A 22,773-nucleotide genomic window follows, 5' to 3' on the forward strand; every position below is an offset into this window, starting at 1 on the left:
CGCTCCCTGCCATGCTTACATGCTTGTCCGCTGCTTCCTTCATCCATGCCCTCATTTTTCATCATTTTGAGCCAGGCTGCTAACCAGAACTACAGTACCAAGTGGTGCAGCAAAGGCGAGGCTGTCTAGAGTTATACATTTTCAAGATTTTCAAGACAGAGCCTCTTAATAAGGATGCTGGTTCTGACAGAACCAGCACTGAAAGTCAACTTTAACAAACAATTCTATGCCATGATTATTTGAAGATTTGCACACTCAATTATTAAGTACTACTATATAAATCAAAATGGACTCCATATGCATTTAGCCAGGTTCAGTCTACTGCCACACAATATTTCACAGCTTAATACTTTAAGCTAAAGGGAAACCAAATCTAGGAAATTTGCAGAATTAGCAGAATAGATATTATAGGCTACATACACTGCTGACAAAACAGAATACAGAGAGACCATTTCCAAACACACGCGTTTTACAGTATTAAAATCTGTCTAAAACAAAAAACGATAACCTGTTTCTATCAAGAGTTTGCTTTAGGGTTATTTATAAAAGCTGTCACTAAACGAAATTGTAAGTGTAATACAGGGCTGCCAAGAAACGTTTAACACACTTGTCTAGATCAATAATCATTTGCCAACAATATTCACTTACATTTTTCCAGCGTGAAAAACTTAAAATAATTTGCTGGAATACCACCAGTTTTACCTGCTGAATATTAACAGAATTTAATCTTGTCAACAGTACAAAATTAGAATTTTATCTCACTAAATTCTACTCACAGTGAGAAATTTCCCTGCCTCGTTCACTCTGAAGGCTTCACCGACCTGAACAATGACTAGTTAGCATGATCAGCGTCAAATACATCACTGACATCCAATCAACCAGGACCTGGCAAGAAGAAAGGTCTCTGGCTGATTTGCATTAACTATAATTACATACAGACCCTGCATTCTAATACTGAGGATAACCTGCAAAAGCAGAGCTACCCTGTTTACAAGTGTTAAGGATACTATAGGGTAGGGCACGTACAGAAATGTACTGCAACAGTATGGCAAGCATATGTCACCATGGAATAAATCAGGAGATCAGTGCCTCGCTTCCTCTGCGTAACTGTTGTACAGAAGTATTTTCTTCCACCTAAACATGCGTGGCTTGTGTGGCTTACAACACAGGAGAGACATCCATCTGATGTCAAGGTTGGAGGAACCTTCTGTTATTTACAGCACTGGGATATGGGACAGAGAGAGGAACACAGTGTCTCCGTAGTGCTGCCTTATTCTACATTTGCAATCTCCACGGTCATACTCCCTTTTGTATAAAATTTCCAAGCCTATTTAGAAAATAAAATTTTTACAGGTGAAACAACTTTTAAAGAATACGTGAGCTCACAGTGTTAAGCATGGGTTGGAACACTATTAAAGCAAAAAAACCCCAAAAAACACCCAACCAACAAACTTCCTCGAGCCCATTGCTACCAACGAAGAAGCTGTGAGTAAGGATTTGGCTGCAACTTTCATAACTGTAACAGGGGTAAGCAAATGCAATGCAACATCAGACAACAAACTTTTCCAAAACAGCACCTTTGGGAAGGACTTTGCAGCAAAAAAGTCACTGTTTTTTAGCCAGGCTTATTGAGAGCAGAAAAGTGAAACCCAATTCATCCAGCATAAAATACCACACACCTTTCAACACGTGCAGGAGCGGAGTTTCTTAACAAGTTAGCATCAGAAGCTACACCAAAAGCCTGAAGATCACTAGAGCTCAGCAGGTTACCACTGACCAGCGGTCCTTGGCCACCCGTGCCTGTCAGGGGGCAACCGAGCCTCAGGGATGCGGATGAGCAGGACCAGTCTAGGGATGGGGCCGTGGGTAAGCTGGGCTGGTTGGGGAAGGTGTCGGGCAGCCAAGCTCTGAGCTCCAGTGTCTGCCTTGACTTCAAACCTAGGTGAAATGGTGCCTCACAGGTAGAGCTGGAAAAGGATGCTAGACAATGGGAGCTTTTTTTCCTAATTTTAAATGACATGGCAGTCCTCTGGGATTCGGCAAGGGGGTCCAAGTACTCCTGCACACCTTCCTAATCAAGTTACTGCCAAAAACATAGCAATCTTGAAATTGCTTAGCATACTTATAACGTACATGAACTCCACATACCTAATATTTCAAGTGAAAAGGGTTAATTTTTAAAAGAGGAATACCTGAGCATATTTCCTCTGCTCTCCACTACACCTTCAGGACAAATAAGGATGAGTTGTCAAGTTAAATACAAGCAGTCAAGTGACTGAATTATAATTTACTCTGCGCTCAATTTAAATTAGTGTGAGGCTATTAAAATATACAGTATAAATACGGCAATTCATCACAAGCTGTCATGGATGACTTCATCTATTTGCTGGAGTGGCATACGTTCCACTAAAGGGAACGAGAGCAAAATCACAGGTCAAATTAAGCTGCTATTCTGTTTTAATTCACTTATTTAATCTGTGGCGACATAATTGTCTTTTACAGTATGTACAACTCAAAGGAAATTTGGGAGTATTATAGTCAGTATACAAATGATTAATCAAATGGTCCATTTAAATGCTAGCTTAAGAGCAGAAGAAACTAAAAGCAGCTGAAGAATGGCAATCAGCCAGTGTATGCTCAAATTTCTCATTCAGATTTTCCCCTCTAATTAGAAAAAAGTAATCTTTGAAAAATCTATTAAATTATCTGCACGTTATCTAGCTGTAAAAGTCACAATATATACGTAATGACATAGCTTTGGTCTATAACAGGTATTAGCATTGGTTTCTTTTCCTGTTCAATATATTTGCAAGATTATCTATCAGCTGGACGCATTTTAATCAACAGGTTTTCAGTTATCTTGTCCTATCAAACCTGTATATTACCATCAGAAAAAGCCCCAAAAATGCAGAACTCCACTTTCACAGATCTATCCAGTGATGTTCCTATTAGCGTGGTAATCGTCTGTCAAAACACTTGATCCATGTGATGAGCGTGTCAAGACGCTGGTGTTACCGTCCCCTCTTTATTGCTGGGTATGCTGAGCCATGGATGTGTTAAGTAATTTTCTTAATAGAGCAAGCCGGCACAATCACTATCATAGCAGGTCCCCTGACCTCCAGTTTGTGAGCATGTTATTTTAAACTATAACAACACACACATGTGGATGTAGTATCTCTTCTGAAATCACACTATAAAAAACATAATTGAGAGTGACAGGACCACCATGAGCAGTATCTACAAGAGAACCCAGTTTCCCAAATCTTCAGGATGCTAATTATCCACCAGGACTAACCAAACCCGTGGACTCCAAGGGAAACAAGGAGGTGAAATTGCTGGGGGAAAAGGCTTTTTGCCACAGGGAGGTGATTTCAATTAACCTTGCAAAGGGTGAACTCATTTCCCCTCCTGCCTGTGCGAATTTTCTCGTGCTCCACCTCCTCTCTAGGCAGCTTCTGAGGGTACCCGCAGCCCCGCAGCAGCACAGGGCAGGCCGGAGGGCAGCAATGCCAGCGCCGAGCAGAGCTGCCACAGAGGATGCTCTCTGTAGAGCTTGAAAAAGATTACGTGAGGAAGCAATGTAGTTGGTACCAGGGAAAAGCAGCATCCTTCCACAACCCCAGCGTTCAGGGGAAAAGCTTTTTTAGTTCCATACTGAAAGTCGTATTAAACATTATTTTTGATAATTATATCTTCTGTACTTTTGTGCCTATTAGAGAATTCTGTCTTACTCTAACTGCTCATGACAGTTTTAGGAATGACTGTTACCACTTGAAAGGACTTTTTCAAATGACACTTTCAAAAACTTTCTCAAGTGATATTTGTAGTCCATATAATTAGAAGTTATTTGGATATTATTTCAATTTCCATATTTTCCACATGTAGAGAATACTTTCAAATCCAGTAGTAAGCATCTGCTTTTCTTCAATTCATAGGAAAACCAAAAGCATTTCTCCTAGTGGTGGGAAGGGATTTATGTGACCCTCAGGAAAAGCCAAACCATGAGCAGAACCTCATTTTAGTAAATTATACATGGTTGGAACCACAGAACAACCTGAGCCCAAATCCGAAAGTTAACCATACATGTAAGTAGTGCCCAGTAAACAGAAATGCTTCATTTGATGCCTTAGCATAAACTTAGGTCTTTAGATTTCATTTAACACCAATTCTACTTGCAGCAACCAGGTCCCATCACTCCTTCTCTTGCCCTCTTATTCCACCCCCACATTCTTCCAGTTTAACTCAATTATGCCAGAATTTAATGATTGAAGACAGGAAAAAAGAGAAAGGAGACAAAAAGCCCATTTTACAGATTTACAAGTAACTATTCCATAAATTATATCTTTAAAATATACCCCCTTTTTTTAGATCCCAAGCTATTAACTGGAATTGTACAAACGCAACAATTCATTTGTTTTCTGACAGTCTCTACTGATCGTTTAACAAAATCACCAAATTAAAAAAATTTGTTCATACATTAAAAAAGCACATATCTCAGTATTTTTGTGTTGATATTAACTGCAGATTAATAATTTAATTTACAAATGTAATTTCATTTAACAAATTACACACCAGAGCCGGAATATCGTTGTCAGTTGCACTGTTTACCACTGTTTTAACTGAACTTCAGAGCAGACTGGTATTTATCTGTCCACGTAATACTACAGCTTCACTGCAAAGAATGCTAACAGGAAAATCGGGGCGGGGGGATGACACACTAAAATAAATAAATCTGTTAAACCACAAAATCTCCTAGGAAAACAGAATATTATCCCAAAGAAAACAGGCAAATTCTCTTTATTTAAAAATGAGGTTGCAGAGACCTCTGAAGAATATGCCCTCGGGGACGGTTTGGCATTAGCAGAGAAAGGCACTGGCTGACATCCCGTGACCTTTCCATCCCCGCTCCTGCAGCGCCGGGGTTCAGGACAGCGAAGCAGCATCTATGCCAGTCGCTGAAGAGGCACAAACCACAGCTGCACTTGGACATACCCACACAACCCCATGGGAAGACACAGCGGTACCTACACACGGTGCCAAGCCATTCCCAGCGGACAAAACCTGGATTCTTGGAACTCTGTGCTCATTTGGAATTACTAAATTTATGGGCTGGAGTCTTCCTGCATAAACAATGCGGACTTCAATGCAATAAAACAAATTGAGATCTAACAATCAGAGGGAGGGGAAGGAAACCAAGGTCAAGAAAGAATGGAAAAAAAGAGAGAAAGAAAATTACTGTAATATCTTACCTTTACTGCTAGTATTTTTCCACTAGGGACATGGTATGCCCTGCATGAGGGAAAAAATTAAATAACTTGAGATCACATAAAATTACCTCTATACATATGTGCAACATGTACACACTAATTTCACAGAAAAATGACTTGCAGCTAATACGTTTTACATTAAACCAATTTTATACATAATTTCTAAAGAAAGACTGATGAAAACAATTGATCAAAAGAATATACTTACAATGAAACCATTTAGCAGGGTTTTATGCCTGCATGTTTTACATAAAATCTACACATGGAAGACTTTCGTGCAGCATAATAGAAATCTTGTAAATATGAATTTATTCACTTTCACATTTTCTTTAATGAAAAAAAATTAGGATATATCCATTATTCAAGAATCTTCATGGTAAACAAGGTTTATCACACAGTTTGCCAGTCCTACAGGTATTTTCAGTGGCAAGACAGTGGGATACACAGCTGTATCAATTAAAGTGAAGTAAAACAGATAATGATTCTTTTTCACAACCTAAGGACGCACAGAAAGTACCAGAGGAATGGATGTTCTGCATTTGTATTTAAGATTAGCACGTATACACGCACATAAGATTAGAAAGCATTATTGTTAATGCTCACATGTACCCAAAATAATTTTCCACAGTACTTCAAGAGCAGTTTGTCTTAATTTCTGAAGACAAACATTTATAATTGGCTATTTAACAATGACTTGTGTATCCCTAACCATGAATGCGTAAGAAAATAAAAAGGTAGGTGAAAAAACTGTTGACTAAAAATCCAATGTAATTTTGCATAAACCTAAAACCATTATAGGTTTTCCTCTTCACTAGTTTTAGTGTCTCATACTGATTTATAACACTATGCACAGTAATGTCATGTATGTTGCACTAACTTTAAAGAATTAATAGCATTTTACCACTATATACCTCTAACAATTATTACTGAAGAAGAAAAAAGCTGTAATAGGGTTTTTTGCATGCAAAATCATACATAGTACAGGGTGAGAGTGTTGTTTAATCTTATTTATAACCCTAAACGCTTGTATAATTTCTGTTAATAGCTCGGAAGTTTCTAAAAACTTCACCTTAATTTAATAACTCATGGATAAACATTTATGTAACTAAGTGGCATTAACTTTCAGGAACAAACACAGCTTAAAAAGGCATACCAAAAATCAGTGTTATTTAATATCAGTACAATGTGCAAAAAGCGAATTCATCAGACTAAGCTTGAACAGGCTGGTAGCTGTATGCATAAGCAATGAACCCAACGGAGTAAATGAACTCTGCTGTAACTATGGATGAATCAACAGTAGCAAAACATTATGGATTTAAGATCAGCAGAAATGATAAGAAAATGAACAGGTTGAGATAGCATGCTTAACGTCTGTTAGCTTAATATGTACTGTGCCGGACAGTTTGGCAACTTAATTAGCTTGTCAAGAAAGCTGATCTTTTTTCCATAAGAGAGATCTCCTGTTTCCAAGTGAATTAAAAGGGAAGACTTGATTATTTAATTATGATGCACGCCAATTCATCCGTGGAAGTTTGGGTTAAATTTCCAGCAGAGGGCAGATACCTGGTTTGGTTTACAGAGCACTGACAGTACCAATTTAACATTTAATTATTGCTGAGAATTGGATCACAAAGGAGATACCATGCCCATGGGTACAGCGTGTCCAGTGGCTTTGCAAATGGGATGCTACCTGGGAGGAAAGGAATTTGTTTACTCCAGACTGATCCGGCATCTCGATTGTCCTGACCTTCCTCAACACAATAACTGTAAAGTGATTAATGAAGTTTGAATAGGAGCTTTGGTTACACCAAAAGACAACCGTACACCTCTGTAGTGTTTTAATTAACAGCTAACACTTCAAATTAGTCTGTAGTTGCTACAGTAATTACCCGTTCCAATGAGCGTGTAGGGAAAACGTTTTTGTTAGATATTATGTAGAACTGTAAGTTGGAATTGATCATTTTGGTTACAGTCAGCACAGCTAAAGCCTGAAGATTTAGTACCCTTATGTAGCTTCAGAAGGATGCGCTAAAAAAAATACCCCACAGAATAATTTGCACAGCGTGGAGAAAAACATACTTTTTGTGCATACTGCACCTGTCAGTAAGTCTACAGATGTCTACGAGGAGATTAAACTAATATTCATACTCTGTAAGTAATATGAAGGCCTCATCTCAAAAGAGTAAACTCTGAGAGATTTCACTGTCACCACCGAAAGCAAATAAACAAACTCATCACTGTAGAACCAGATCACTAGACGAAGCCAAGTAGCAAAATGCAAAAGGTTCCCCAGCAACGCTGTACATTTCAGTGAACACAGACTCAAAAATCTTCCAGGATGGTAGGCAAATGATGCTGCCTAATAAACAGTTACAACAGCAACTCCTCTTGCTAGGAATGCATTTGAGCAGTGCCTAACAGTAAAGACAAGCGGATGTTAAAGACGAGTGAAAACAGTTGCTAAATAGCTACTGAACAACTTAAAGACAAATGTAAAGAGCAGAAATTAAATGCACTGAAATGCAAAATATTCAAGGAAAACACTGTTTTGACCTTTGCAAAATTTCATTCCTTGCAGAACCAAGCTCTGGGAAAACAAGCTCATTCCTCTACCCTTTTTTGTCGGGGTTTGGTTTTGGTTTGCTTTTGACCCACTGCAAAAGCTGTAACAGATGACTGAGAGCAGGTGGCTATAAATCATTTATTGTTAAGGAGAAATCGAAGAGACAGTACTACATCAGAGCACGCGAACTTCTGCCATCAGAAGCTGAAAAATAACTTTGAACACTTGATGCCAGTGTCAACTATTAAAAAATAGAATAGTTATTATTTAGATTTAGTTGCAATTTGCCAACTGCAGGAAGCAGGTTGCTGGGTGCGTTTCCCCTTCCCTGTCTCTCTCTTCATTACATTAGGAATTTGTAAGACAAATGCCACAGCATGGAGTGCTCTTTTTACTCTCTAGAAAGGAAGCTCCTAACAGATGTTGGGACAAATAAAGAATATATTCTTACGCAGGCCCTGATCCAGATCATCCCACCCGGGGTAGTTGGAGAGCTGCATCTACCGTAAACTTGATGTCTTATTTTTTTAAGTGCAAACTGATGGTAATGGTATGAGATTAATCATCACCATAACAACAAATTTCTCCAATACTAAAAATACTTTTAAAATACACATTTTTAACAATGACATAGTATTTATTAAAATAGTAGAAAAAAAATAAACACAACAGCAATTAGGCAATTCATTTGGTGCCCATTTTCTGCACATAAAGAAACCAAAAGTCCAATAAGCTGCACCTATTTTATTTTCTTGAAAAAGAGACAGTTGTTTGCTATGGTATCCACAGCATTTTTTTAGGCAGAGGATAATGATCAAAGTATTTTTTTACAGAAAAAAAAAAAAAAAAAAGGAAAGCTCAGGAATCCATTTTGGGATACCAATCCTACAAGACGATAAATTCTTTTCGAATTCACCAAAGTCTGACTGCAAATAGGTGATGTGCATCTGTAAAAAGACCAGACCGTGCAAAAAGTTGTAGGTGTCTCTAACCGATCTGCAGTGACATCTTCAAAGTGAACAGTAAAGGCTAGTGACTGAAAATTGCATCTTAAGTCTCAGGATATATATGGGAAACTAGAAATTCAGTCATACTCATTTGGCCCAGAAAATGAAAATTCTCCATGGAAGCAAACTGTTCTTTCTTGTGTTCAGAAGTATTTTTTTGTTTCTATGACCAATGCAGAGAAGAGACAAAACCTGCACTCACTTTAGTAATGCCTTTAACGCTGCTAGATGAGGAGAAAGGTGATGAACAGTATGGTAGAAAGAAGTAAATGCAGGTGCATCCCTTATGCATATTAGCAGTACTTGGTGCAGGGACCAAGCTAAAAGATTGTTGCTTAATTAAAACCAAGTTTTAATAACTTACACTAGTAGCTCTCCCAACAAATATTTTAAGGGTTTCACAAAAGGAGGAAGAAATCTTCAGGGAGGATGGAGGAAAGACCTCCTCAGGAAAAAAAACCCAATATTCCAGCAACAGAGGCTGTGTGGTAGAAAGCACTGCACAAGCTCCAAGAAAGAGGAAAAATGGAGCAAGAAAGCTGAAAGGTAGGGAGAAGGTGAGCTTTGGGGGGCCTGCCCTCCCCCCTGCTCTGGCATCTGTGAGATGGGGGAAGCGGCCGACATCTCCTTTTGGGAAGTTCTCCTAGTGATGCACAGAGGTTGGCTTCAAGCTACCACATGTTGGGTAAGGAAAGAATAGGCAGACTTCAAACACCGCGGATTTCGAAACCTTCCCACTGGGGAAAAGAAATGTAAATCTCTTCCTTCACACTCCCACTGGAGTTCGTTATTCTGAGCCCCCTACATCTATTACATTGAACAGTTTCTAAGCAAGACTGGCACAGTTGTGTCAAATATTTTATTAACCTTGACTATTAACCATATCCCTAGACAGCTAAAGCCCTGAAGGGACCCATGCGAGCCAAGTCCTTTAGCATAACTTTGTTCCCTCTAACTCTGAGGATCGAGAGTGCCCCTCGGGGAGAGCCGCAAAGGCAGCCTGCCCAGCTCCGCGGCGAAAGCTGGGTTATTTTGGGGAATAAGAAAGACGGTGTGAGCGAGCGCGCACTCTGCTTGAACAAAGCCCTCCAGCTAAGCCGGAAAAACTTCTGATGGACTGTGGAGCATGGCATGTGCATCCCTTGTGTTCCAGAAAATAAAAATCGATATCATGGAAAACTAGAATAGGGCTTTGGGGGAACTGCCAACTCCTCGGCATCTCTCCCCCCGTATATAAGATGTGTTTCTACAGGAAAGCAAATTTAAAAATGAAAGCGTCAGAAGCAGCTGGTTTCTGCTTTCAAAAGAAGAAAAAAGTAACTGAATTTCACATTGTCTGCTTTGTTCTTCTGGAGGTCTACTGCGAAGATAACCACAGGTGATAAGATGCTTTAGCTCAAATCTCTTTATGGAATAAACTACAGCCTGTCCTAATAACCAAAGCTAAAAAATTCACATGCCAAATACGGTGAGTTTCTACTTGCTTAGTTCAAAAGGAAAACGAATAAAACCAATGAAACAAACATGCACAAGCTTCTTAATAAGCAGCTTAGAAGTCAAACAAAAAATTTCTCCCTCCTTCAACTTGCTAAGACAAACAATTTTATATTCTTCCTGTGAGAAATTTTACCTAAAAGCACAGTGGGGAGCTGCACTACTTGCTGTGATTGTGGTATAATTTCTTCCATGGCAAGCAAAGAACGAACCTTCAGCTTTCCACATGCAGGCACTCAAGAGAAACAGCAATTCTGAATTTGTTTTCTAATTTTTAATTGTAAAGCATTTGCCCACATACGAGTGACTTGAGGACGGTCACATCAGAAGGATGGACTGAGTATGCAAAGGGGCCTGAGCTTTCTCAAACAGCTTTTCCTAACATATACAAAACCTTTTTACTACAAACTGAGTTTACTCTTTTCTCCAAATGTAAAATAAACACAATACTAAGAAGCAAGAATTCATTAGAATTATATCATGCTGCTAATGCTGATGCAAAAAAGCACTGAGGAAGCCTGCAGCAGCCTACCACGCAGAAGATCCTGCTTCTCATTTTCACCCTGGCCACCAGGATATATTTTTCTATTTTTCCCCCAATAGCCACAGAAAAAAAATTCTAATCAATAAGATATTCCTTGGCAAGACCAAATGATTCAAGGGAAAGCCATGACCTGTCTGCTATGCCAATGAGTCAGTCCGTTCCCTTATTTCTAGAAATATAACTCACATCAGCAAATATGACAAAATTATATACTGGCAGTACTGTTACGTTAGCGATGTGACCGCAGGATGCAGGGATGTAATGCTCCCCTCTCGCTGAGGTACCAGGGAAACTTATGGCTAATGCCACAAACTCGGATCTGCTGTAGCTCTACTGGCTCACAAGAAGTGTTGGTGTCATTCTGCTGAACGATGCTTTCAGCGGACAAAAGGGTGGTTGAAAGGGACCTCTGCACACCGTCTAATCCTATGTCCCTCTTGAAGCGGGACTGTAGCAGTGGATGAATACAGACTTAGCTTTGTCCATCTCTCCCCAAGGACAGAGATCCCCTCCCTCTCTCATGCCCTGTTACAGTGCCGCACCATCTCACTTGCGAAGAAGTTTCTCCTAACTATCTGCACTTCCCAAGGTGGCAACCTGAGGCCACAAAGTAAAAATAAGAAGTAGATACTTCAGGTCCTTTCTCCCAGATATGTTTCCTTCTGCTTCACACCCTGGTATGCACTCATCATACATATCTTTTTTTTACATAAATTTTTTACAATATTTTTTTTTACGTAATTTTAAAAATTTACATATTGACGTAAAACCCATCAAAACACCATTTGACTCAGAGTCACAAATACTGTCCTGTTTCACCTTACCTGTGTCAGCTCACTGCGCTGAAGAACTGCAGAGGAACCCCTCCAGACACCCCCCTCACTCAGCACACAGAGTAACACATACAAAAGGTTTTTTTTTTTTTTCTTTGGGATTGAGGCAGAGTATTTCCTAACAGAAACGAACATAGGCATAGAAGTCCTGGGTTTCTGATTTGAGTTAGAAAGTTAACACAAAATGCTATGGTTGTAGCAAGCAGCACCTTCAGATGTAAGGGCATCGAATGAAGTCAAACAACGTTTTCCTGCCCTGTGAGAAATAACCTAGAGCGAAATGACTGCATCAGTGTCGCACAAGATGAATACAATTCTCTAAGTATTATGCACTGCAGAATGACATGCCAGTCACCAGCTGCAAACTATATGCAGCAAATCACCACAGATCTGGTTTACTGTTAATTTTTTCCTTTTTTCCGCTCTTTTTTCCTAGTAGTGCCACTGTCTGTCGTGCTCCTGGTCAGACTCTGGCAGTCTAATGACAGAATTGTCACGTACTCTGATGGCCATCTAAAGAAACAGATTCAAATTGTTTCTAGGAAATAAACACTTTGACAGTTGTTGCCTTCTGCAATAGACAAACACATTAGCCTGACTCTCTGGCTGTTAAAACAGGAAATCCAAAGTGCACAGCAGTTGTAAAAAGGAGCTTTTATGGGGACTGCGCTAGTTCAAACAGCAATCTACGCCAACCTCTCCTCTATCTAAAATCCCATTACAGATGCTTGAGTACTGATTGCAAAATGATTTGTTGTTAAACTAGAAAACAAACAAAAAATACTTGTATCTAAATTTTAAACTTTTAAAAAGAGCAAAATTGGCACTAGAAACTGCATAAAGAAAATGCCGGATAGCAAAATGTCTCACTTAACCCATCTCTGTGGGAAAGAGGCAGTTCTGGCATCCAAGCCCACGCACAGCAGAATGAATCCCTCACCTCTTTTCATGCTGTAACCTACTACTACTATTTCCATCTGTTACCACTTACACGAGTCTTCCTTCTCCACTGCAGCCAAAAGCTCAGGGTCACCCTTTGAAAAATGGATGACAAGTCTTTCTCCTTGTACCCATCCCATTGCAATTCAGCCCCCATTCCCTAGAGAGGCACGTACAGACAGAAAGGACTAAACACGGAGGGGGCTTAGCCTCGACACTGTTTGAGGTGGCTGTGGTGCCACCAGCACCCATACTAGGTCACTCACTACCACAGGACCAACCCAGATCAGATGCAGAGACAGTAATGTATTTCAGCGGCTGGCTTTAAACTAGCTGAAAGGACAAAGGAGAGCAGAGCAGTCATAAGCTTAGACTGACACGGACAGGCATTCTCTGACACAGCATAAAGTCTGCCAGTATAAAGTAAACCCATCACAGTTTTAGGAAGAAATGTGAAGCAACAGAGTGAGCTAAAAAGGACATCGCATCCTATGGTGACGGCAATTCAGATGCTAACATGTCTCCACAAGAAGACCTAAAGCTGGATTCTCTGTGCTATGAAACCATTTGTTCACAAGAGATGTGTTCATAACAACTATTAAGGAAAAACAGAGCTGTTCAGTAATTCAGTAATCACCAAGAGTAAGAAAACAGAACTGTGCCAAGAAGCAAAAGTTTTCTAGGTATTCACCGTAATAGCTGAAAAAGTGGTTTCTTCTAATCATGGTTCGGTTTCCAGTAGGAAGCTTGTGCTTCCCGAGGAGCAGGCTGAGAGCACAAACACCGCGAGGTTAGTTATACCGCTCCATTCAGTACTGGACTGCACTGAGATACCATCGTCACCAGCAATGTGCTAGAAACAATTCTGGCATTGCTCCTCTCGTACCGTGCCCTGCCATCGCCATTGGAACAGCTGCCGTGACGTACAGGGAAGGTGGTATACGTCAGAGCTGGGTATGGCTGGCTAATCCTTATGATGACCAGTGCGGTATCTAAGCAGTTAAATTTTAGCATTTTGAGTGAGTGTTTTCAAAGAGTCTGGGGTGAAAAGACATGGAAAAATCAACGACAACCTCGCTGGTGTTGTCACACCCGCTGTTCTTCACAGAGATATCAAACAGAGATTAAGGAGAGAGTCTGAAACACAGGCAGCACAATGGTAAAAAAGGACTCCTACATAAATACACATTCTTCTGCCCCTTATCATCTCATGTTCACATCTATGAGCGAAAGCATTATTAAAAAAGTATTCTATGTTAGGGAACAGTCGGTGTCTATAAGCTTGGCATAGAGTGGCTGTGGGGAATTCCACACTTCTCTGCTATGCCGAGTGTTAATTGTAACCAAGAAACAGATTATATTGCCCGCACCGGGGCAAGCCGCTAAGAAAGCTCACACAGCACCTCACGCATTGGTAACAAGAACAAACTCAAATTTTCAGGATTACTATTTGCTTAATCTTCCAAGCTATGGGCATACAATGCAAACAAAACCAACTTTAATTTAAGAATCATCCAGTTTCTAATTAAACAGCCATAGGCAGCTGGCTGGATACATTTTAATCAGTTTCAATAACCTATTGATTGTATACTGAAGCTTAAAAATTAAAAGTAAAAAGATGACCGGGGAATTGTCCCATCTCAGAACAACAGTAGAACCCTCTGTAAATAACTCCTCTTTTAACCATCAGCTAAATGAACACTTCAATACTGCAGTACAAAGTCTTCTGCAAAATTACTTTAACTAACAAGCAGAAATTTATCAGCTTCAGCCAAAATCAATGCTGAAATCAATTTGAACACTGGTTGTGTCTAAAGGGGCTCATTGGCAATTTAGGGAAATTACACCATGTAAATGCCTGTGCTTTAATTGAACAGTTTCATCAACTAGGCTGTGATTGCTGTCCATTCATTTATTTACTTTCACTGCAGCTACCATTCTGCAAAGGAATGGTTTTTGTCAGACTTGAAGGAGGTACTTTATCTTCATTTTATGCACTTTTGTGCATAACAGATTTTATGAGGCAGGCAAGTGATAGCCAGGGTCAAAAGAAACAAGTGAACAGCAATCACTGGTCAGTCTTGTTTAAACTGCAATGATAATATGCAGAAATTTGGTTGGGTATTTCTAACTTAGTCCAGCTATTATTGTGCCAATGCTTTTCAGTGTGACTAAACATAAAGCAAAACAAGAGAAACAGAGAATGAATGTAGTCTGGGAAAGGAAATAAAGGAAAATGCCTCCACAACTGCAACACAGGAATGCAGGGAGATGCAATTTTCAGACTTCAGGTGGCCACAGATGTGGTTTAACGCCAAACAAAACACTGAACCTGCCTGCAGGTCCTTTCTTCAGAGCCGCATCAAGCACCAGGCTGGGACAAGCGATGTGTACAGAACGTAGTGAGAACCTCCCCTGGCAAGGACACCCCCAATGAAGCTGTGTGGGTCGGCCGGCAGCGCTCCGGGCTGCCAACCTGCAGAGACGGGACCCGTTCCTGCTTCTGTCACCGCTTTGCTACCTCAGGAAAATAACTTCCCTCCGTCTTCACCTACCCTCTGCCCTGTGCAGACGGTGACACCAGCCCCCTTTGCAAAAGGGCCAAAATAATCTATAAGTGAAATTAAAAGAGGGGCAAATGATTGTTACTAGATTGCATATTCATACAGAAAAACGGAAACCAATGAACAGAGGAGAGCAACTGCTCTGCTTAGATTAGACTGGCTTCCCACAGCATTTGAGAAGCATGATAGTGACCGCTTCTAAAGAACAAACCGGGACTGCAGAGACCCGCTTGAGGGAGGCTCCTTCATGACAACACCAGTGTCCCACATTCGAGCCACGGGACAAGCCAGAAGGAGCAAACCTTGCTGAGCCAAAGCTCCTCAAGGCAATGGCTACTCCATCACCACTCCAGCAAAGGGAGCGAAATCATCTCCACCTCCCTTAACTCTCAAACACTGCTAAATCTCCAGCTTCCTCGCTCCAGAACTCTTTTCTCTGCTAATATTAGAGCATGTGCAATATACTCGCAAGGCACAGTTTGCAGGCTGTCTTGCAAGAAATAGCAACTTCCCAGCTGTCTTGCCACGCGCTATGTTTAATGTGCTAATGGGGCACCCCAAGGTTGGTTGAGATAGAGAATAAAGAAACGGGCATATGCTGGAATGTACAACTCAACTGAACAGCAAAACTGCTCAAGTAAATTGCTCAAACAAATTAAGCTTCCGCATTTATCCGTATTTTCCCTAGCTATACAATTCTTCTGGGTGGTACATCATCAACAGCCACTTCTCTCCCAATTACTCAACTTAAAGTGAAGTCGTCTGGTTTAACAGCATTTTGCTAAGATGATAACCAACTCTCCCTTTTCTTCCCTCTCCCCCAGACACTAGGTAACTTCACAAATTAATTACGGCATCATTGGGGCTTTATGTTTATTTCAGTATACAAAGCGTTATAGCTTGCTGCTCATGAAGAGTCCTCTAACAGAATCCAAAAAGATTTACAAACCATACACAACACACATTGTAAAAAAATCCCAGGCACACAGAAGGCTATACCATCCCCTAAACACAGTTCCTTGAACATCACCCTTCTCATTAGCTACGACGGCAAAGCAAAAACAAGAAAACATGAAAGAAGAGAAAAACATTATTTCTGCTTGTATATAAAGGAAGGAAATAGTGATACTTTAGATATGGAGATAGTAGAGAGGTGAGTGTCGGTCTCTTTTCCCCTGGTAACAAGCAACAAGACAAGATGAAACGGTCTCAAGTTGCACCAGGGGAGGTTCAAATTGGGTACTGGAAAAATTTCTTCACCACAAGGGTTGTCAAGGATGGACCAGGCTGCCCAGGGAAGTGGTGGAGTCACTATCCCTGGAGGTCTTTAAAAGACATGTAGATGTGGCACCCTGGGACATGGTTCAGTAGTGGACTTGGCAGCGTTGGGTTAATGGCTGGAGTCAATGATTTTAAAGGTCTTTTCCAACCTAAACAATTCTATGATTCTATACCATGTGAGAGAGACTTCACAGAATAATTACCTGCCAGAGATAAATACCTCTACTTTGTAATGCTTAGGTTCAAAATATATACAACTAAGGATTTTAGGTCTAAAAAATACACTTCTGAGACTGGCTGGCAAAGTGCACGCATCCTATTACAAACCAAAATACCAACCGTCTTTCACTCAAGTAAAAAAGGAGCAATCCTATCAAAACAGTCTCTGAGAGCTCTGCAGCCAACGATGGAGCTAAAAGATGCAGCACAGAAGCACGTATTTTAAACATCCTTTGGACCTACCTGTGAATGATTTTTTCCAAAGACGCATTTTAAGTAAATACAATAGATGGACTGATACACAGCTGTTTTCTTCTGCTGTGAAGCAGCCCAAACTATTCATTCTCCATCCTACCGGCTTCTATAAAATAGTTGATAAACAATTAGAAAGTCTGTTACAGAACTGCAGGGTTGTTCATCTACCAGTGTTAACAGTCTTGGGGCCCTCTTGTCAGGAAAGATGCACATCTCCACGAAATAATGGCAGCTGAGAGTTTCCAAAAATTCACAGAACTGGTCTTATAACACTCCATGGAAAGTGGAAACCCCAGTTAATGAGGTAAACTACCTACAACTGGTAAACAGAAGAGAAGGACACTAAGGTGCTTTCAGTCTTTGCTACAGCAGATTTTATCGCTTTCTTGACAAATCTTACTCAAGACAGGGGTACACGGTTCCCACTACACACCAGTGGAAGAATTCTTGCTTTCTGATTTGTTTGTATATTCAATATACAGTTGGGGACTGTTCATATGTTCTCACATACTTCTGAATATACAGACAATCTAAAAGCAAGGAAATTAACTGGTTTTGCCGTATCTAATTCTGGAATTGTTACCATTCCTTAATTAAGATAATAGCGTATCAAAAACTAGGGGAAAAATAAGAAGACAAACAACTATAAAATCCCTTCGGTTTAGAACAGGAAAAACATATAGATTCAGCAAGTTCTCACTAGAAATATTGCTATAAAGTATTGATTTTTTACCAGACTCAATTGACTGAAAAGTTGTTTGTATAGCAATATTGGCCAAGCCAATATACTGGAACAATTTTGCTACACACAGTAATCAAGTGTATTTCTGAAGTATAATTATACTGTCATAAAAATAAAGCTAAGATACCTCTTCTCCAAGCAATAAAACAGTTGCAGCTGTAAAGAACCCAAATAAATGAAATACATTTTCTAACTAAACATACCGTCTTCCAAAGAGAACAAAACCACCTCCCCTCTCCCCCCTTAAGCCAAGGTTAGCATGAAAAGTGATCAATACTTCAATCTCAATAAACTATTTCAATAGTAGTTAATTCACATGGAAAGAGAGGCTGAAAATTTTTGCTCAGCGACCTGCGACACGCTATCTTGTTTGCTGAATGCTGATAATATATCATTGCCATAATGGATATGACTTAGTATAAAGAGCTAGAAAGGAAAAAAAAAAAAAAAAAAAGATAACACACAGACATGCTCGTTCTTTAGATTCAGATCAATACTACACACCGCCTCTTCTGAAACAAACCAACAGCAGGGAATGCTGGAAGAGGAAAACAGCCAAACGTTTGCAATTAATTTTATTTGACAAATGTTCATTGATTTACCGGAATAAAATATACGTGGGCTGCTATCTATGACTAGTGCAATCCCGCTACCTGTAAGTATTCCATTTTGCAATTTCTTGTTGGCTTGTGCAGCACAGACGCTCCTTCGATGAGGAAGCACAGTCTCCCTTTTACAAAGGGGTGATTGCTCCATGGTAGGATGTTCTGTCTGTGCTTTGTCCAAAGCATATCACCCCAGCATGGTAACTGCCAGCTCCCTGCTACAATGGCAGCCAACAGGCTCTTCAGAGATGAAAGAGTGAATTGGTACAACTCTTCAATCCAACGCACCAAGAAATAAATTTGGGAAGATCCATGAGACATGCATAGCTTAGAAGCCAGTTTTGGGAGAAAACCAGATTTCATATTTATATCCTGCTGTTACTTGCATTGCAAAGAAAGTCAAACTTCAGGAATGTGTAAAACATCCACTTGCAAGAACGGTGCACAGTCCCTGGAGCAGTGCAGAATGACACTCACACTGCAGAAAATACTATGAAGTCTGCTAATTTAAAATATGAACGCAATAAAATGGAAAAAGAAAGGTAGAAATATTTCCCTGATACAGAAGAGGGCTCAGGTTTTTTATAGGTAAATTTTTTTACTTTCCCAGATTGCAGGCAAACGCAACTCTCAACCACTTAACAAAGCAGATCACAGCATCAGCCCACACAATGCAGCAAGTCAATGTAGAAGTGCCAGCAGTATTATGCATTCCCTCCTGCGCTATTATCCTCTGTGCCTTGAGTGTTCACATCTCTGTTCCTTCACCGTGCTTCCTAAAGTAGTATTCATCACAAGATAAAAATATTTTTGTCAAATTAAACAAAAAGCAGGCATGTAACTATACTACCTTCGATAAATACAAGAAGTAAAAAAGTGTAAGTTTGGCTTTACGTAGCATTTTATCCAAATTCTATATATTATGAAATCTGAAATATATACTACGCATGTGGCAACATTATAAAAGAATGAGATATTTTTATACCACCTTCTGTACCTAAAAGCACCGTATCATTGTATGCACTAGGCACATGCACTGAACACGGAACAGAGCTGCTCCTTGTGAGCAGGGCAGACCCAAGCTGACAAACAGACGTTTTCAGCAGATCCTCGGGGCAAAGAGATTAGTGAAGCACACGTTCACTTGCCTTGGTTTACACTCCTTACACTTTGGCCGCTATTAGACACAGGATGAAGGGGAGAGACTTTTGGTATGACCTGGTATGACCACCCTTGCACTGCTCACGATTTTGCCTTACTGGCTCCTTATTTCAGCTACTTCTCCAAGGAAAATAACCTAAAACTGGGTAACAATGGCATGCACGGGTTCCGTCACTCCGTGGGATATTCCTTGTCCCTAACTGTGCCTCAGGTGCCTTCCACAGGGACCAGAGCATGTGGCCCTCCTCTGTGATGCTTCTCCAACCAAGATCCATACCCGGAGCCTCCAGCCATACATGGGGAAGAGAAGCAACCTTCTCTAAATCCAGAAACACCAAGAAGTCACTGACTGAGCTAAGTTCAACACTCTCTCTCAAATATTTCTTATTGTAAAGTAAGAAAACAACACCGTTTCTGCAAGCTCCTTGGTCTGGGAATGTCTTTCTGCAAAAGAACAACAATGAGATTTCTAAACTACGGTCCATCTACAAGGCTAACCTGATTTCTGAAGAGTCCATTCAAAGACTGGCTTTGTTCCTTTAAGGTTTCAGAAGTCCATTTTCATTAAACCTTCTGCAAGTAGGGTCGTTTTGCAATGTTGGCAGCCAATTAGAAATTAAACTAAATGCACCGTAGCTTTTAAAACATTTTAAAAAAATGTTAATATCAAAGTTAAAATGTCTAAGGTATAAACAAAATCATAATGGGATGCTGGGTTACTGTATATGGTAAATAGCTCTCTGGAGGAAACCTTTATTACTCCCTCAGGGCTTTCTTACGAAGTATGGATTTCTTAATTCCTAGTGGAATATTTTTCATACACCACTGCAGACTATTAAGTACCAGATATTACATTATGTAGTTTAAACTTTGCACTATGCATGAGAAAGACTTTCCTGTCGAGAAAACTATCTCTCTGCTATTATAATCTTTACAATATTAAAATTAATACTGGCTGCAGGGTATAAGCTTCACTACCAAAATTTGGGGGAGTTTATCATTTAATATATTCATCAGCCTGTGTGTGAAACTGCTTGTAAGGAGGGAAGTCACTGCAACAGCAAAAGGGGCATTTACTAATTTGGAATTGCTAGAGAAAGGCAGAGCAATGGTGCCATCACATCCCACTGGTGTCATTCTCAGTACTGGGCTAGCAAAGGGCGTGGTAAGCCAGCAAGAATAATGGCATTGCAAATACTGAAGGCAATTCATTATGCTCCAGGACATTTCAAGTTCCACTTGTGAACCATTAACTTGTTACCCAGCAGGGATTCAAAGCTAAGTATTAAAAAGATAATAAAAATGCACCAGCCCTCACGGCACCTAATAGCAGATACCTTGTAAATATGTAAAGAGAATTCTTAAAAAGTTTATATTAAAAATTTATTTTATAATCTTTTCTGCATAGCAGCAATGGCTCACCTACATCTCAATACAAATATGAAGGGTAAAGAAAGTAGTAATAATAAAAGAGCGCTGTCAAATTTTATTTTCAAAAATTTTAAGTGAAATTCAACACTCACTTGTAGACTGTGCCTCCATTGCCATGACCGAGGATGTCTCGATACCGTATGTCTTGTTCATTCATCTCCACAAGAAAGAAAGAAAAACAAAAGAGATGTCATGCTGTGGATGGAAATGTCAAGGAAAAGCAACTCTAGGCCATAAACAACAAGCAGTCTGGGTCATTTCAAGTTCAGCTGCAAGAACGAGAAGATCAATACAACATTTGCTGTCCAATTTATAAAAGACGATACCAAGGGACAAAGTGATGGAAAGTTTAATGACAATTTGTTTGCCTGGGTCATTTCATTAAAGTTTGATAAAAGGTGTCAAAATGGAATGATATAATATAGCTCAAGAGGGTCAGGTCACAGATACTGATAGGAAAAGGGTCTCCAGAACAGCACATAACCAAAGCCAAAGTTGGAGGTGAATGGAAACAATCCAACAGAAAACTGTCATCTTAAGTATGGCTAGAAAAGTTTCTGATTTATTCTGGAATCAGCATAATTGATACTAATTGAGTGACAGTTCTGTCAGTAGGATTGCCTCACAGTGCTTCATTTATATACCTTTTAACTAAAGCATATCTTTAGAAAGAAGGTCTTGAATTGTTACCCAATAAAAATCATTTTCCTTGAAATACACAAGTAATCGCTTGCTTCAGTCTTTCTGTTCAGTGGGACAACTCTCCAGATATGACAACATCCTCAGACATACAAGCAGAAGACTGGTAACAAACACTGCACGTTCCAACTGCTGCAATTCGGGATCTTTCTGATACGGCTTTTATAAAAGCTTATTATATTGCTGAATGAGCAAGTCAAATGTAAAACTACAATTTAACCTTCTCCTGTACAAATAAAGTTATACTGATTTTTCCAGCTAAACCACCTATTAAAAACAAAATAATCACTAAAGATGTTTTTGTAACGCATGTGTATACTTGAAAAAAATATTTTAATCAGAATAAATTCTGAGCTGTATGCATTCTCTATTCCAGAATGATCTCCCCCATTGCCTGACCATTGTAAGTAATAAATGATAGGGCAAATCCCATTTTGAAAAGCTATTTTCCTAGGAAACACTAACATGTTTCTAGTAACTATTTAAATTTTAGGGGATACCAAGTTAAATATTTTACGTGAGTTGGCATGGCTGCTTAAAGACTGTCATTTTTGTGTGTTAAAAGGCATCACATACCCCTAATGATATGTCTGGTCTGCTATTTCTGATGTGATTAGAGATCATGTAAGCACGTCTGAGAGAGCTTCAAATTAGCAATTTCAAGTACCGCAAGCACCATGGTGAGGGCACGCAGAGCTATCTGTATTTATCCAACTTCTGAAACAGCTTTTAAAATTCAGTGGGGACACGTGCCCTTCAGTTACTAAGCCACGTCTAAGAATCCCCTTTGATATGATGTCAGTGAAGATACAAGGAACTTTGTTTCAACTGGAACAAGAAAGTGATGGAAGAAAGCTGAAATGCCCTAAAGAGTCAACACTCAGCATGAATTACAAATAGAAAATTGAATATTTAATTGATTTAAAATAATATATTTTAAGGACAGAAGTTATGAACTCAAAAATTTCTGTTCTTTCCTTTCACTACCTGAATAAAAAGCATGCTTGTTTCTCACAGGAAACACAATGCATTTCTTCCAGTGAGGTTTAATTCTCTGAGTTCTGAGAAAATTCAAAATGCCTCAAATCAGAAGCTGACTCTACATTATTACCTAGTTGTAGTTAAACCTGGGCCAGATATCATCAGAGGGTATGAAATGGCTCATCCAA

The 22,773-nt window shown here is 39.7% G+C and overlaps 1 protein-coding gene across 7 annotated transcripts in view; it reads right to left on the minus strand.

Annotated features, from left to right (window-relative positions):
• MAP2K5 (mitogen-activated protein kinase kinase 5) overlaps window positions 1-22,773 on the minus strand; it is a 141,080-nt gene that overhangs the window by 89,464 nt on the left and 28,843 nt on the right. For all 7 annotated transcript variants that reach the window (XM_055715552.1, XM_055715550.1, XM_055715548.1 and 4 more), the window contains exons 8-9: window positions 20,998-21,062; window positions 5,250-5,289 (exon numbers count right to left, since the gene is read on the minus strand). In XM_055715552.1, coding sequence (XP_055571527.1) covers window positions 5,250-5,289; window positions 20,998-21,062 — 105 coding nt within the window. The remainder of the gene's footprint in view (window positions 1-5,249; window positions 5,290-20,997; window positions 21,063-22,773) is intronic.

Source organism: Falco cherrug, chromosome 7 (assembly GCF_023634085.1).
Source record: "Falco cherrug isolate bFalChe1 chromosome 7, bFalChe1.pri, whole genome shotgun sequence".
NCBI lineage: Eukaryota > Metazoa > Chordata > Aves > Falconiformes > Falconidae > Falco > Falco cherrug.